This window comes from Alexandromys fortis, unplaced genomic scaffold, assembly GCF_014885135.2.
Source record: "Alexandromys fortis isolate MF-2015 unplaced genomic scaffold, M_Fortis_MF-2015_v1.1 scaffold_21, whole genome shotgun sequence".
In the NCBI taxonomy this organism is placed as follows: Eukaryota; Metazoa; Chordata; class Mammalia; order Rodentia; family Cricetidae; genus Alexandromys; species Alexandromys fortis.
Window position 1 is genome coordinate 2,448,396 of NW_026067905.1, and position 12,500 is coordinate 2,460,895.

Genomic DNA, 12,500 nt, shown 5'->3' on the forward strand with positions numbered 1-12,500 from the left:
AAAAAAAAAAAAAAAAAAAAAAATTACAGATTCACAGTAAAACAGATTCAGACATAAAAGACCACAGTGTTGGATGAGTGTACATAAGCTTGAGAGAGAGGAAAAAATATAGAAAATAAAGTTAATGTCTTTAAAAAAGGGTAAAGTCTTTAAAGAGACAGAATAAAGTAAAGTGATAAAGTAAAAATAAGCCACGTAAAAATGGAAAATTCACAGAGAGTCTGGATTCTTTGTATTATTGTGTTTTCTTTAAATTTTTTGACTGTGAAGGAGCTCAGTACAGAGAGACATTTCATTACATGGGCTGCCAAGCTAAACCAAAATGGATTTCATGAGGGTATTATGACTTCAGAATTTGGATCTAAGGACATGATGCTTTGGAAAGGGTCTTCTTTTGTTTTCACAGAGGATGTGACCCTGTGGATTGCATCTATTCTGATTTGGTATGATAGACTACATCCTCCTGAAAGGTTGCTGTGAATACCCTCAAAAAATTGCTTCGCTCAATTGCCAACTGAGATGAAACTAGCACAAAGGTTATATCATGAACGACCTAATTAACAACGCCCCCATTCAGCAGGAAGCAGGTTGGAGAGAATAAACTACGCCCATGTTCCCAAATATTGTTTATAAATGTTCTTTTACATTTAAAGGGGGATATGATATAGATATGAATAATTTGCATTGGTATGGATTTTAAGGTCAATTTTGTTATATGTATTTCTGATCTTGATTAAGGTATTGTGATTGTGTAGTTCATTTAAAATTGTAATGTATAATTAGGAAATATAGGTTGTTGATCAATAATAATCAAGCTTGTAGTCATGTTAGTTAGATTTTCTAGATATATAGAGATATATTTCAGTTACATAGGCATTCTTCATATCTTTCAAAGGCTGCAGAATATGGCATTTAAATGTTTTAATAACTTAGGGCTTTTCATGACAATGAGACATGTCTGCTCCAGGAAATACCAATCTACTTCGAGAGGAAGATGGGCATCAAAGAGGATCCTTATGGAGTTTGATAGCCATTTGGGCAAGAAACTGCTCTTGCCTGAACTGTTGTATTAACTGGCCACAAAGAACCTGCAGAGAAAGGACTGCTGAACTTGCCTAAAGGTGAGATGGTCTTTCAGGGTTCCTGATTCATAAAAGAATTCATGAGACATTCTGCAGGACACAGCAGAAAGTGACTGAACTGTCTTTGAATTTTCCTGCTTCATGGAAATGTCTCTGGATACTATGGGCCTGAAGGACAAAGATGGATGCCCCAACGGTAGAAAGGAACTTTGGGTGACTGTCCAGGCAGCGAGATGTCTCTGTCATTTCTAGAGTTTTGGACTTCTTGTTTACTTAGGTATTATTATATCCTTCTGGAGTCTTTGATGGAGTTGAAGAATGGATAGTTATAGTTTTCCTTAGTTATGATAAAAGATAAAATAGATATAAATATTGTAACTATAATTCTTGCTTGATAACTGTTTTGTTATATGTAATTTTACTGTGTTAAAGTTAAAGCCTTTCTTTTTTGTTTAAACAGAAAAAGGGGAAATGATGTGGGAGTGATTTCTTATTAATAAAGAAACTGCCTTGGCCCATTTTATTGGTTAGAACATAGGTGGGTGGAGTAAACAAAAGAGAATGCTGGGAGAAAGAAGCTGAATCAGAGGGTCGCCATGGTTCTCCCACTCCAGACAGACGCAGGTTAAGATCTTCTCTGGTAAGCCACCTCGTGGGCCATAGAATATTAGAAATGGGTTAGATTAATATGTAAGAGCTAACCAATAAGAAACTGGAACTAGCCGGGCCAGGCAGTGTTTAAAAGAATACATTTTCCGTGTAATTATTTCATGCATAAGCTAGCCTTCCCACACTGACTCCTAAATAATGAGAATGCTATGTACAGCACTAAACTTATCTTTTTGTTCTTAATAGGACTTGATTTGAAAAGAAACTTAGAGAAAAGCTTCATGAAGAGATAAACAAATGAATGAATGCTGAGCAATAGCCAAGTCTATGTGATAGGAGGCAAGCACCCAAATCTAGTTCACAGTTATCACCCTGTACCACCTATATGCTGGGAGAGCAAAAAGGAGAAATAACAACTGAGAAATGCTACAGTCAAGAATCAAAGTTCACTAAAACCTTATCACACATATCTTATTCACCAAATCATTTTCACCTTCAAGAAATAGTTTTTCAGACAAACAAGAATTTAGCAAATTAGTTGCCAGTAAACATACTTTGCAAGATGTCAAAAGAAGTCATTTAAAAAGAGGGAATGCTTATATATTCTAAAAATAGATCTAGATAAAAAGTAACTAATGAAAAAATAAAAGTAACATAAAGTCTATTGATTTTATAATTTAATCCAAGTGATTAAAATTTTTCTTTTAAAAATGATTTACCTATGTTTTGAGCATTAATATTTTACCTACTTGCATGAGAGTGTATCACATATGTGTAGCGCCATGAGGCCAGACAAGGTCATATGATCTCATAGAATTGGAGTTAAAGGTGGTTGTAAGCTGCCATATGGAACTGTGATCCAAATATGCATCCTCTATAAGAGCATCAAATGTTTTTAAGCAATAGAAGAAATTAACAAAAACAAGACCCAGTTCTTTTGAAATCGAAATAATAAAATAGTAACTGGTCTTACTGTGAAGAAAAGCATAAACATATAATTTAATTTTCGAAAGAAGAGCCATCACTACAGTAGGATTGGCAAAGAAGAACTGACACCACAGATAGCCTGGGCGTTTAGAAAACTAAAAGGGATGCTGTAAACAAGTATGAACACTGTGCCTACAATTTTAATGATATAGGTGACATGCACCTGTTCTTTGAAAAACACAATTATAAGACAAATCAAAAATCTAAACAGGCCTGTATCTTTCTAAAAAGCTGATTTGCTAGCCAATATACTTACAAAATAGAAGAAACCAGGTACAGACAATTTCATTTGTGAAGGCATCTGAATAGCTAAGAAAAATATAATATCAATTTCCCCTAGTTTGTATGAGTAGAGAAATAGTATGAATACTTCATCTCTCATTATATAAGGCCTCCATTACTCATGTTTTCAAAATTAGCAAGGAAATTATGAGGAAAAAAGAAGGGCAGACCATAATCTTTCATAGATATAGTGCAAAACATTTCAAAGACAATTAGGAAGTTTAATATAATGATAATTTAAAAATAATTAAACACCACGACCAAAGAATATGTATCTCAGATATGCAAAATGATTCTATGAATCCATTCTATCAGCAGGCTAATAAAGAATATGGATATGTATATATGTGAAAATAAACTTGTTATAGAGAGGAAATTATTTAACTTGATAAAGATTATGCACTAAAAACTTACAACCATTAATAATGAGATAATAGGAATATCCCTACTAGATCAATAACCAAGCAGAAGCTGACTCTTACCATTGCTTATAATTATTTTAGTGGAAGTCTGGGTAGTGAAATAAGACAAGAAAAGACATCATAGGTGTGAGATTAGGAAAAAAGAAGCTTTCTTTTCAGATGACATGATAATTTTTATTAAATATTTTAAAGGCTGCTAAGGAAATAATGAAACTAGAAAGTAATCATAGGAAGAGTTTATACATAAATCATTAGTTTCCAATGTACCAGCACTGAACAGCAATGGTCAAACTGGAAAACAACAACAACAAAAATATCATGTTATCTTATTGGCATCTCTGAAAATTACATGATTTAATATAAATTTAAGAAGTCTAATGAAAAGAACAAGTTTCAAATGGAAGAAAATTTACAAAGCAAATAGTAGCTATTCTCCATCTGTATTTACAGAAAAAACTGAGTGTGGACATGTCAGGTCTTCTCAGCTTCACACAGACACACAGTTAATAAACTGTCAATTGAGCCCAGCAAATAATTTAGTAGATATTAATGAAGTACCTTTATAGTTTATGTGAGAGACAAATGACCCAGAATGAGGAATGCAGTTTTGAAGGAGGAAAAATTTCAAGGACTTTCAGTACCTGAGTTCAAGACTGATTATAAATCTACAGCAGCCAGGATAGTTTAACTAGTCAAAAAATGGGGAAATAGATTAAAGGGACCAAACAGGGAGCTAAGAAATAGAACTATAGACACTGACAGTTTGTCAAGTTTATATACCAAGACAGGGGAACAAAAGGAAAGCAATTGGGTGATGTGGGATTCCCCTTTCTATGCTGTGAATATATTTTAATACCATTGATTAATAAAAAATATCTACTTTGCATATGGCAATGCAAAATATAGCTAGGAAGGAAAACTAAGGAGAATGCAGGAAGAAAACGGCAGAGTCAGGCAGATGCCACATAGCTGCCAAAGTAGAACAACACCAAAACCTTACTAGCAAGCCACAGCCTAATGGCAATACACAAATTAATAGAAATCGGTTAATTTAAAGATGTAAGAGCTATCTAGGAATATATCTGAACCATTGGCCAAATACTGTTGTAATTAGTATAGATTTTTTTGTGTGATTATTCAGGACTGAGTGGCCAAGAAATGAAAGCACAGTCTCTGTTTACAATTAGGAAGAGATAATTTTAAAATAATGAATTGACTCTTGTCCCTTATACCTTTCACAGCAACTAACTCAGAATGGACCATAGACTTAAATAAAGAATACAAATGATATTGTTCACAAAAGTAACTCTGGGGAAAGCCTACTACTTCAGAGATTTGACAGTGTCTTAGGAAGCTGTGGCACCCATAAATAAGTCAGAGACTATATGGAACTATGAGATATTCTTAAAGTCATCTGCCCTTACACTTACTCTGGAACAAGATAATCAAAGAAAAGTAAACTTAAAAAGGTAAACAAGTTTTGGTGGGCTACAGCAGTTGACCACATATCACATCAGAAGCCTTTTCCCACTATACACTCAGGAAACTATGTGACATATAAAGCAGCAAAGTTAGATTAGCTGAAGTTACCTCTGCCCTACACAGAGACTTATACTGATGAGCAAAGTATGGAGTGGAAAGATGAAAAGAGGATGAGGTAACGGGACCTTCCTTTCTAAGAAAAGTTAGCACATTCAGAGCCACAGTGGTGTCATATGATCAAATAACGAAAGAATGGTAGGATTAGACATATAAACAAATTCCATAAAGATATGAAATGGAAACATTGTATTATGCCAGAATTTGAATAATAAGTTCAGCAACTTTGGTCTGAGACTTTCTCTTGGTCCTGCTAACAATTAAGAGTTAATAGTATGCTGCTTAGGACATGGCAATCTGCACAAGCTGGCTTGGAAATTTTGTTTAGATCTAGTGTCCTTGAAGCCACAAAAACTACCAGCCTGAAAACAGGCTGTCATATGCCTTGAGATTCTTAAAATTTGTGTCATGGTATTAATTAGCAAAGATGGTTATAAAAGACAACTTTATCAATGATGATTACACTTCAGGGGAATGATTGTAAAAGATAATTCTATTATGTTATGGTTTATCAAGATGACTAAAAGATATGTAAGAAAAAGTGAAACACATGTCCAAAACCAGAAATGGTATGATCTATGTTTTGGAGCAACATGAATCTATCCATGCTTACTTAGTTCTGTATAAATAAAGAAACACTCTGACTGCTAGTCAGTCAGGCTTCAAGATTCTCCCAACCATCCTGCCTGGCTCATCCTTCCCTCACGAACTCCATATTTCCTCTGTGGGACCTGGCTACCACTGGCAGTGGCCCCAGCATCTCAACTTTCTGTTCCTGCCACCATGCCTGTGGCTTACTGCCATGCATACCCATCATGATGGACTCTTACCCCTCTAAATGCATAAACTAAACTGTTTACCCTTTAAGTTGCCTTTGTTGTGTGTGGTTTTTCAAAACATCAAAAATGTAACTAAGGCATTTAAGAAAGAGACTACAAAAGACATTTTGTTTAAGAAGGAATATCAGTGAGAAGCATATAAAAATGTCTCACAGTTTGTGATACCATTGAAAGACACATGGAAAAAAAAAGAGAGGGAGACATAGATTAAACTATTCCAACAGTTAAAATATAGACCACTGAGAAAGCAAGTATTACTAAGGATGAAAATCAAAGGCAGTTCTTACAGTTACTGTTGGGGATGATTACCCTGAGTCATTTCCTCTGAGATTAAAACCTTTATCTTGGAGGGATGCTCATTAAGACACAGGAAGTTAAAGAGTGGTGAAACTATGGTATGCTTAAAGACAGAATATCAAAAGGGAGGTAAAGCTACAGGATGTTCTAAGGGGAGGGAAAACATTCCATATTTTAGAAAAATTCATTAAGTTTGGGAAATAAACAACTTGAAGTCTTTATGAAGTCCCTGAAAATTACCAGATTTATCGGGCCTTTCTTCCTGAAGTATATTTTGGTAGTAAGAACAAACAGACATGTTCAGATAATTTGAGCAGCCTGGAAGTAGCAATGAGCACCTGAACAATCTGGAAAAGGCTCAGACACACTGAACTACCTGGAAAGTTTACCCTCTAACCAATTAAGCTGCTTTATGGCTGTGATGTGGGATTCCCCTCCATATTCTGTGAATAACATTGGTCAATAAAGAAACTGCCTTGGCCTGTTGATAGGGCAGAACTTAGGTAGTCAGGGAAAACTAAAGTGAATACTGGGAGAAAACAGATTGGAGTCTGGTAAATGAACTAGCAGTCACTAACAACAAATTGGCATTCCAACATGGTGGACTAAATCCATGTAAAACCTGAGAGGACTTAGAACGGAATTCTAAACACACACACACAAAAAAAAAAAGTTTGGCTGCATTTATTTTCCTGAATGGACTTTTCTTGCTGGCAGCATGCTGTGGTGCCTTCAAGCAAGGTCTTACTGATTCAGCAGTAGCAGAAAAAAAAAGCCATGTGATTGGAAATGCGGGTTTTCTGGGCCATGCTGCCAGTGTGACCTCTGGCTCTTTCAGGAGAATGAGCATTTAAATGGGGTTTGTGAGCAGACTGGTACAACTTGCTTAATGGCAACACAGACTGGCTGTGAGCATGGCTATCAGAGTCAGAAAACAGACTTGGCAGGGAGAGCAGGCAGTGCCATAAATACTCTAGCAATGGTGTCGTTTTAGTTCATAAGAAGGGCTTAGCATTTTATTTTTTCTCCCCTCTTCCCATTTCCCTCCGCTCCCCCACACACCCTCCAGTCCTAAGGGAGGGCAAGGCACCCTGCCCTGTAGGAAATCCAAGGCCCTCCCTGCTATATTCAGGCTTAGGAAGGTATGCATCCAAAGAGAATAGGATCCCAAAAAGCCAGAACATGCAGTAGAGATAAATCCCAGTGCCATTATCTTTGGCCCCTCAGTCTGCCCCAATTGTCAACTACATTCAGAGGGTCCAGATTGATCCCATCCTTGTTCATTTCCAGTCTACCTGGAGTTGGTGAGCTCCTATTAGCTCAGGCACACTGTCTCAGTGGGTGAACCAACCCCTCATGGTCCTGACTTCCTTGCTCGTATTCTCCCTCATTCTACTCCAAGGTCCAGTAGAAGAACAGAAGGGGGGCTTAGCATCTTAAGAAGCATTTCTGGTGAGAAAAGAATTTCAAATACACAATAGGACAAATTCAGACATAAAAGAACTTTAAACAAGACACAGTGTGTTTAAAATAAATTAAAAGAAATAAGAAAGAATAAGTCATGTAAAGATGGAATATAAAAAGAGAGTCTAAATTATGTATATTATTATGTTTTCTTTGAATGTTTTGACTGTGAAGGAGCTAAGTATCCAACATATATACTTTAAAGGTATTTTGTCTTCAAAATTCAAGTCTACAGATGTGTTGTTTTGAAAAAGAGGTTCTACTTTTGTTTCCACAAAGGATGAGAAACTATCGGATCATTTCAGACTAATATGAATTGATGTACCAAGACCCCCAGAAAGTTTGCCATGAATACCCCCCAAAATACTTTGCCCAACAAAAAGCAGGATGCAGTATGGAGAGAACTACACCCACATTCCCAAATATTGTCTATAAATGTTTGTTTACATTTAAAGGGGGATATGCTATATAGATTTTCTTTGATATGGATACTGGTTTATTGAAACAAATTTAAGGTCAATTTGTTGTTCTGTGTATCTGTATGTTTCTGCTATGGATTAAGGTATTGTGATTGTACAGTTCACTTAAAAATATAATCTATAATTAAGAAATATTAGTTAATAGAGAGTCATCTATAATAGTCGAGCATGTAGTCATGTTAGTTAGATTTTCTAGACCGACAAATATGTATTTCAGATGGATAAGTGTTCTTCAAACCTTTCAAAGACTACAGAATATTGTATTTAAAATGTTTAAGAACTTAGGACTTTTTATGACAATGAAACACATCTGTTCCTGGCAGCACCAATTACTTCAAGAGGAAGATGGGCATCAAAGAGTCTCCTTATGGAGTTTACTAGCCATTTGGGCAATATACTGCTCTTGCCTGGACTGCTTAATGGTATGGTATGTGAACTGGACATGTAGGATCCATGGAAAAATAACTGCTGAAGTTTTCTAAAGAAGATGAGACAGTTCTTTGGGGTTCCTACTTCATAAAAGAGATTTACATCCTTTATACACACTGATCTAGAAATGGAATTGAGAATAAAGAAAGAAAAGGAGAATTTTACCTTTGTCTTCTTTTGGTTTGTGGTAACAATACAATAGTTTTGTAGTGTTGAGGAATGTTTATTGTAGTATAGAGATACAAGAATTTAAAGAGCAGAGATGACAAGTGGCAAACTCTCTACAACCTAGCAAAAACTAAGAGAATATTGCCATGGATCAAAACACATTGCTATGTGACTTCATTGTCCACTTCACTCTTAGACATATGTACCCACTAGATCTGTGGGTGTCAATTCATGAACGTCGGTTGTATACATGGGCTTGATTAAGTGTGAGAACTGGAAAAGTGTTTCATGCTGAGAGGTTTGCAATGAAGATAAAATTCAAATACATAAAGAAAATAAAAGGAAATAGTTCAGTGACAAATTCTAAACTTTCCATAAACTCTTGCAGGTACTGACATTATATAAACCTGGTTACTTTAGTAATATGGGACAGAGTTGAGACAATGGGTTGGTATATAAGATTTCCTCAGGTCACCCTTTGTTCCCTAATTTTTGTGGTTTAGATGAGAATTTCCTCCATGACCTCACATTTATTTGAATGCTTTTTCCTTGTCAGTGAAACTGCTAGGGAAAGTTTAAGAGGTGTGACCTTGCTGAAGTAGGTGTGGCCCTTGCTTGAGTAGGTGTCACTAGGAGTGGTCTGTGATGTTTCAAAAATCCTTGCCAGGACCAGTCTCTCTCTCTCTCTCTCTCTCTCTCTCTCTCTCTCTCTCTCTCTCTCTCTCTCTCCTCCTCCTCCTCCTCCTCCTCCTCCTCCTCCTCCTCCTCCTCCTTCTTCTTCTTCTTCTCTCCTTCTCTCCCTCCTTCTCTCTCTCCCTCCCTCTCTCTTTCTCTCTGTGTCTCTCTCTAGTTTGTTCACTCTCTTCCCCTCCCCCTCTCTTCCTGCTGCCTGTGAAGCTTTCAGCTACTGCTGAGACAGTGCCATGCATGCCTGTTTCTCACTATGGTGATCATGGATTAACATTAAGACTAAAAGCAAGTTTCAAATTATGTTTTTTTCTTTTGTAAGAGTAGCCTTGGTGATGGCCTCTTTTCACAGCAGTAGAATAGTAACTAAGATACCAAGATAATCAACTACAGTCTTTGAGTCCTAGGATGGATGGTTTTTGTTCAACATGTCATAAGTTAGAGTTACTGAAAAGAACCTCATGTTAAAAAAAAAATGTGCTTCCATTAGATTGCTTGTCTACAAGTCTATAAGACATTTTCTTGATTAATGGTTGACCCAAGAGTCCCAGGCCACTGGGGATGGTGCAATCCTTTGGCCAGCTGAGGAAACCAAGTAAGATCACTTTTCCAAGGTCTCTGCTTCAATTATGACTCCAGGTTCCTGCCCTGCTAAATTCTGCTGTCTTTCTTCAGTAATAGACTGTAGCCTAAAAATGTAAGATGAAATAAACCCTTTCCTCCCCAAACTGCTTTGGTCATGGTCTTTATTACAGTAATAGAAACCTAAGCAATCAAGATATAAGGAAAGTCATTCTCTCTTGGTGCACCTAAGGCTTCTTTCTTCAGTTATAAAATGGTGACAGTAATATATAGTTGATGGAATTATAATAAAGAACAAGTCCATTAGCTGAAATAAAACATCAGATTAGCACCTGACATCCAGTAAGAGGTCAATAAATGTTAGTAACTATTACTATTGCTTTTTCTGTCTTCTTTACTAGGTTGCAGGTAACATGTTTTACCTAAACATCTAACTTTTGTCTCTTGGGCTCTTTTCCTGAGATTCTGTAGGAGGTATCATTTCACTATATACATGAAATCACCCACCGTAACACCCCAATGATAAGCTGTCACTGTATTATATTAACCAGTGCATTCTTAGGACTGTCTTTCTGCTTAAACATTACTCAGATATTTCATCAGACCAGACTTTGCCAGAAGTCACTTAAAACAAATAGACTTTATGTTCCCCGGACAAAGTTAAAATGAACAGTATTTTTTTACAACATTCTTGCAATTGATTATTAACTCTGTTATTTACATTCAGCTACTTAAGACCTCAAAGTCAGCTAGGTCAGGAGATTAATGTGCTGGAAAAGGCATCCATGGTTGATGTCTTATCCTTTACAAGGTTTTGAGAGTTTGTTATGGGCTGAACATCATTATTTTGTAAGGTGGATGATTAGGGTAACTGCTTCCCTTTCCTTCCTTGACTTCTTCACATCACACTGTTAAGGGAATCCTTTCTCCTGTGTTTGAAGTTGACGATGTCATCAATTACCCATAGGTTTGTGACAAAATCAAAGGTCAGAATTATCATGTTTTCAGGTAAAAAAATAAGACTTTATTAAGTTTTCACCTAGATCTTTGTGTCAGGTCTTTTTATTAATGCCAAATTCTGACTCATCGGACTATGTTTTTTCATTAACAGAATTTTTAAAAATACTGAGAAAATAATTCAATAGTTTGATATTATAAAATATCTTATAGATACTAATCCTCTAGATTTTTATGTTGATTCTACGAATATTTTACATGTCACACACATCTTTTATTTTATTTTATTTTATTTTAACTATGTTTATAGTTATCTCATGACCCATCAAGAACCAGAGGAAATATCAAAATATTTCTAGCTTTCCAATATTAATAAATATGCAAACATCAAAAATATCATCAAAGGAAAACCTTACTCCAATTTAAAACACTTAGATCAAGATATAGATAATGTTGTTAAAGTTTTTTTTTAATGTTGTTAAAGTTTTATACTTCAATGAAAGTTCTAACTTGAAACAATGTTCTTTCAAATGACTTGTTTCCTTTATTCTAAGTAAAAATTCCCTCTTGACTTATCTTTGTTTGAAACTCTGACACCCATCCCACCTTGAATCCATCACAGAGCCTTGTTTTCCCTGGTCTTGGAGGTTGGACCTCTGCTGTTTTGTTTAAATGCTGAGTCTGATCCATGATTGGATCGTGGATGTGATGGGACTGTCTGTAATCACTGTTGATAAATGCTTCAGTTGAAATGATCACCTGCCAAGAGAGAAAAGGTGGCATTTATTAAACTTGTACATAATTTTTATATTTAAAATGAGCAAAAACATTAAATAATAGAAACTAGGATTTTGATATCATTCTGCCTGTGTAGATTATACAGCCTAAGGAAAGAAAATGTGCATTAAATTTGTCCTTAAATTTTTATAAAGTGCCAAATAGTGCCTTGCATAATAACAGATACTCCAAATGAACAGGAAGAAATCATACTATGACTTCTAACAAGAACGTTGTTAAGATGGTTTCACAGAGGAGTAGTAGCACCATGTCATAAACCAGTAGAGTTTACATTTTATGAACTGTGTGTGTAAGGTATGTTCCAAGTGCATCAGAGACCCTTGCTACGTGTGACTTGTCTTGAGAAGTCATGTATTCCCCAGGAGAAAAGATGATTGAAAACACATGAGATAAAAAACCGGCCAGATCCCTTCCCTAGGCTTTGCCACTGTATTCAGAGGCTTCAATTAAATATATAGTGTTTTTCCTTTATTACATGGATGGTGTTGTAAGATAAGCACCATTCTGTGCTCCTTCTCCTGCTGAACACATTAAATGTTATCTGTATAAAAGGACTGCGCTGTCCATGCTATATTTAACTAGTTCAATGTGGATTAGCAACTGGCATGCACTTAATTACTTCGTTAGAAACAATATTTATGAATTGTCATACCTGCAGAGTAAATTCCTACAAGTGTTTGGTGTCAGATATACTAGAAATTATATTTTTAAGTGTTTTTTAATACCTATTCTTTTTTTTTTCAAGACAGGGTTTCTCTGTGCAGCCCTGGCTGTCCTGAAACTATCTCTGTAGTCCAGGCTGAGCCTGAACTCACAGTG

The 12,500-nt window shown here is 35.8% G+C and overlaps 1 protein-coding gene across 2 annotated transcripts in view; it reads right to left on the reverse strand.

Annotated features, from left to right (window-relative positions):
* The window catches only part of LOC126497213 (solute carrier organic anion transporter family member 1B2-like), a 75,500-nt gene that overhangs the window by 37,272 nt on the left and 25,728 nt on the right, over positions 1-12,500 (reverse strand). Inside the window, exon 3 of one of the 2 annotated variants that reach the window (XM_050135115.1) lies at positions 11,490-11,642. In XM_050135115.1, the coding sequence (XP_049991072.1) occupies positions 11,490-11,573 (84 nt within the window). In that variant the 5' untranslated portion in view covers positions 11,574-11,642. Of the gene's footprint in view, positions 1-11,489; positions 11,643-12,500 lie in introns of those variants that run through there. The other variant, XM_050135116.1, reaches the window with a different exon arrangement.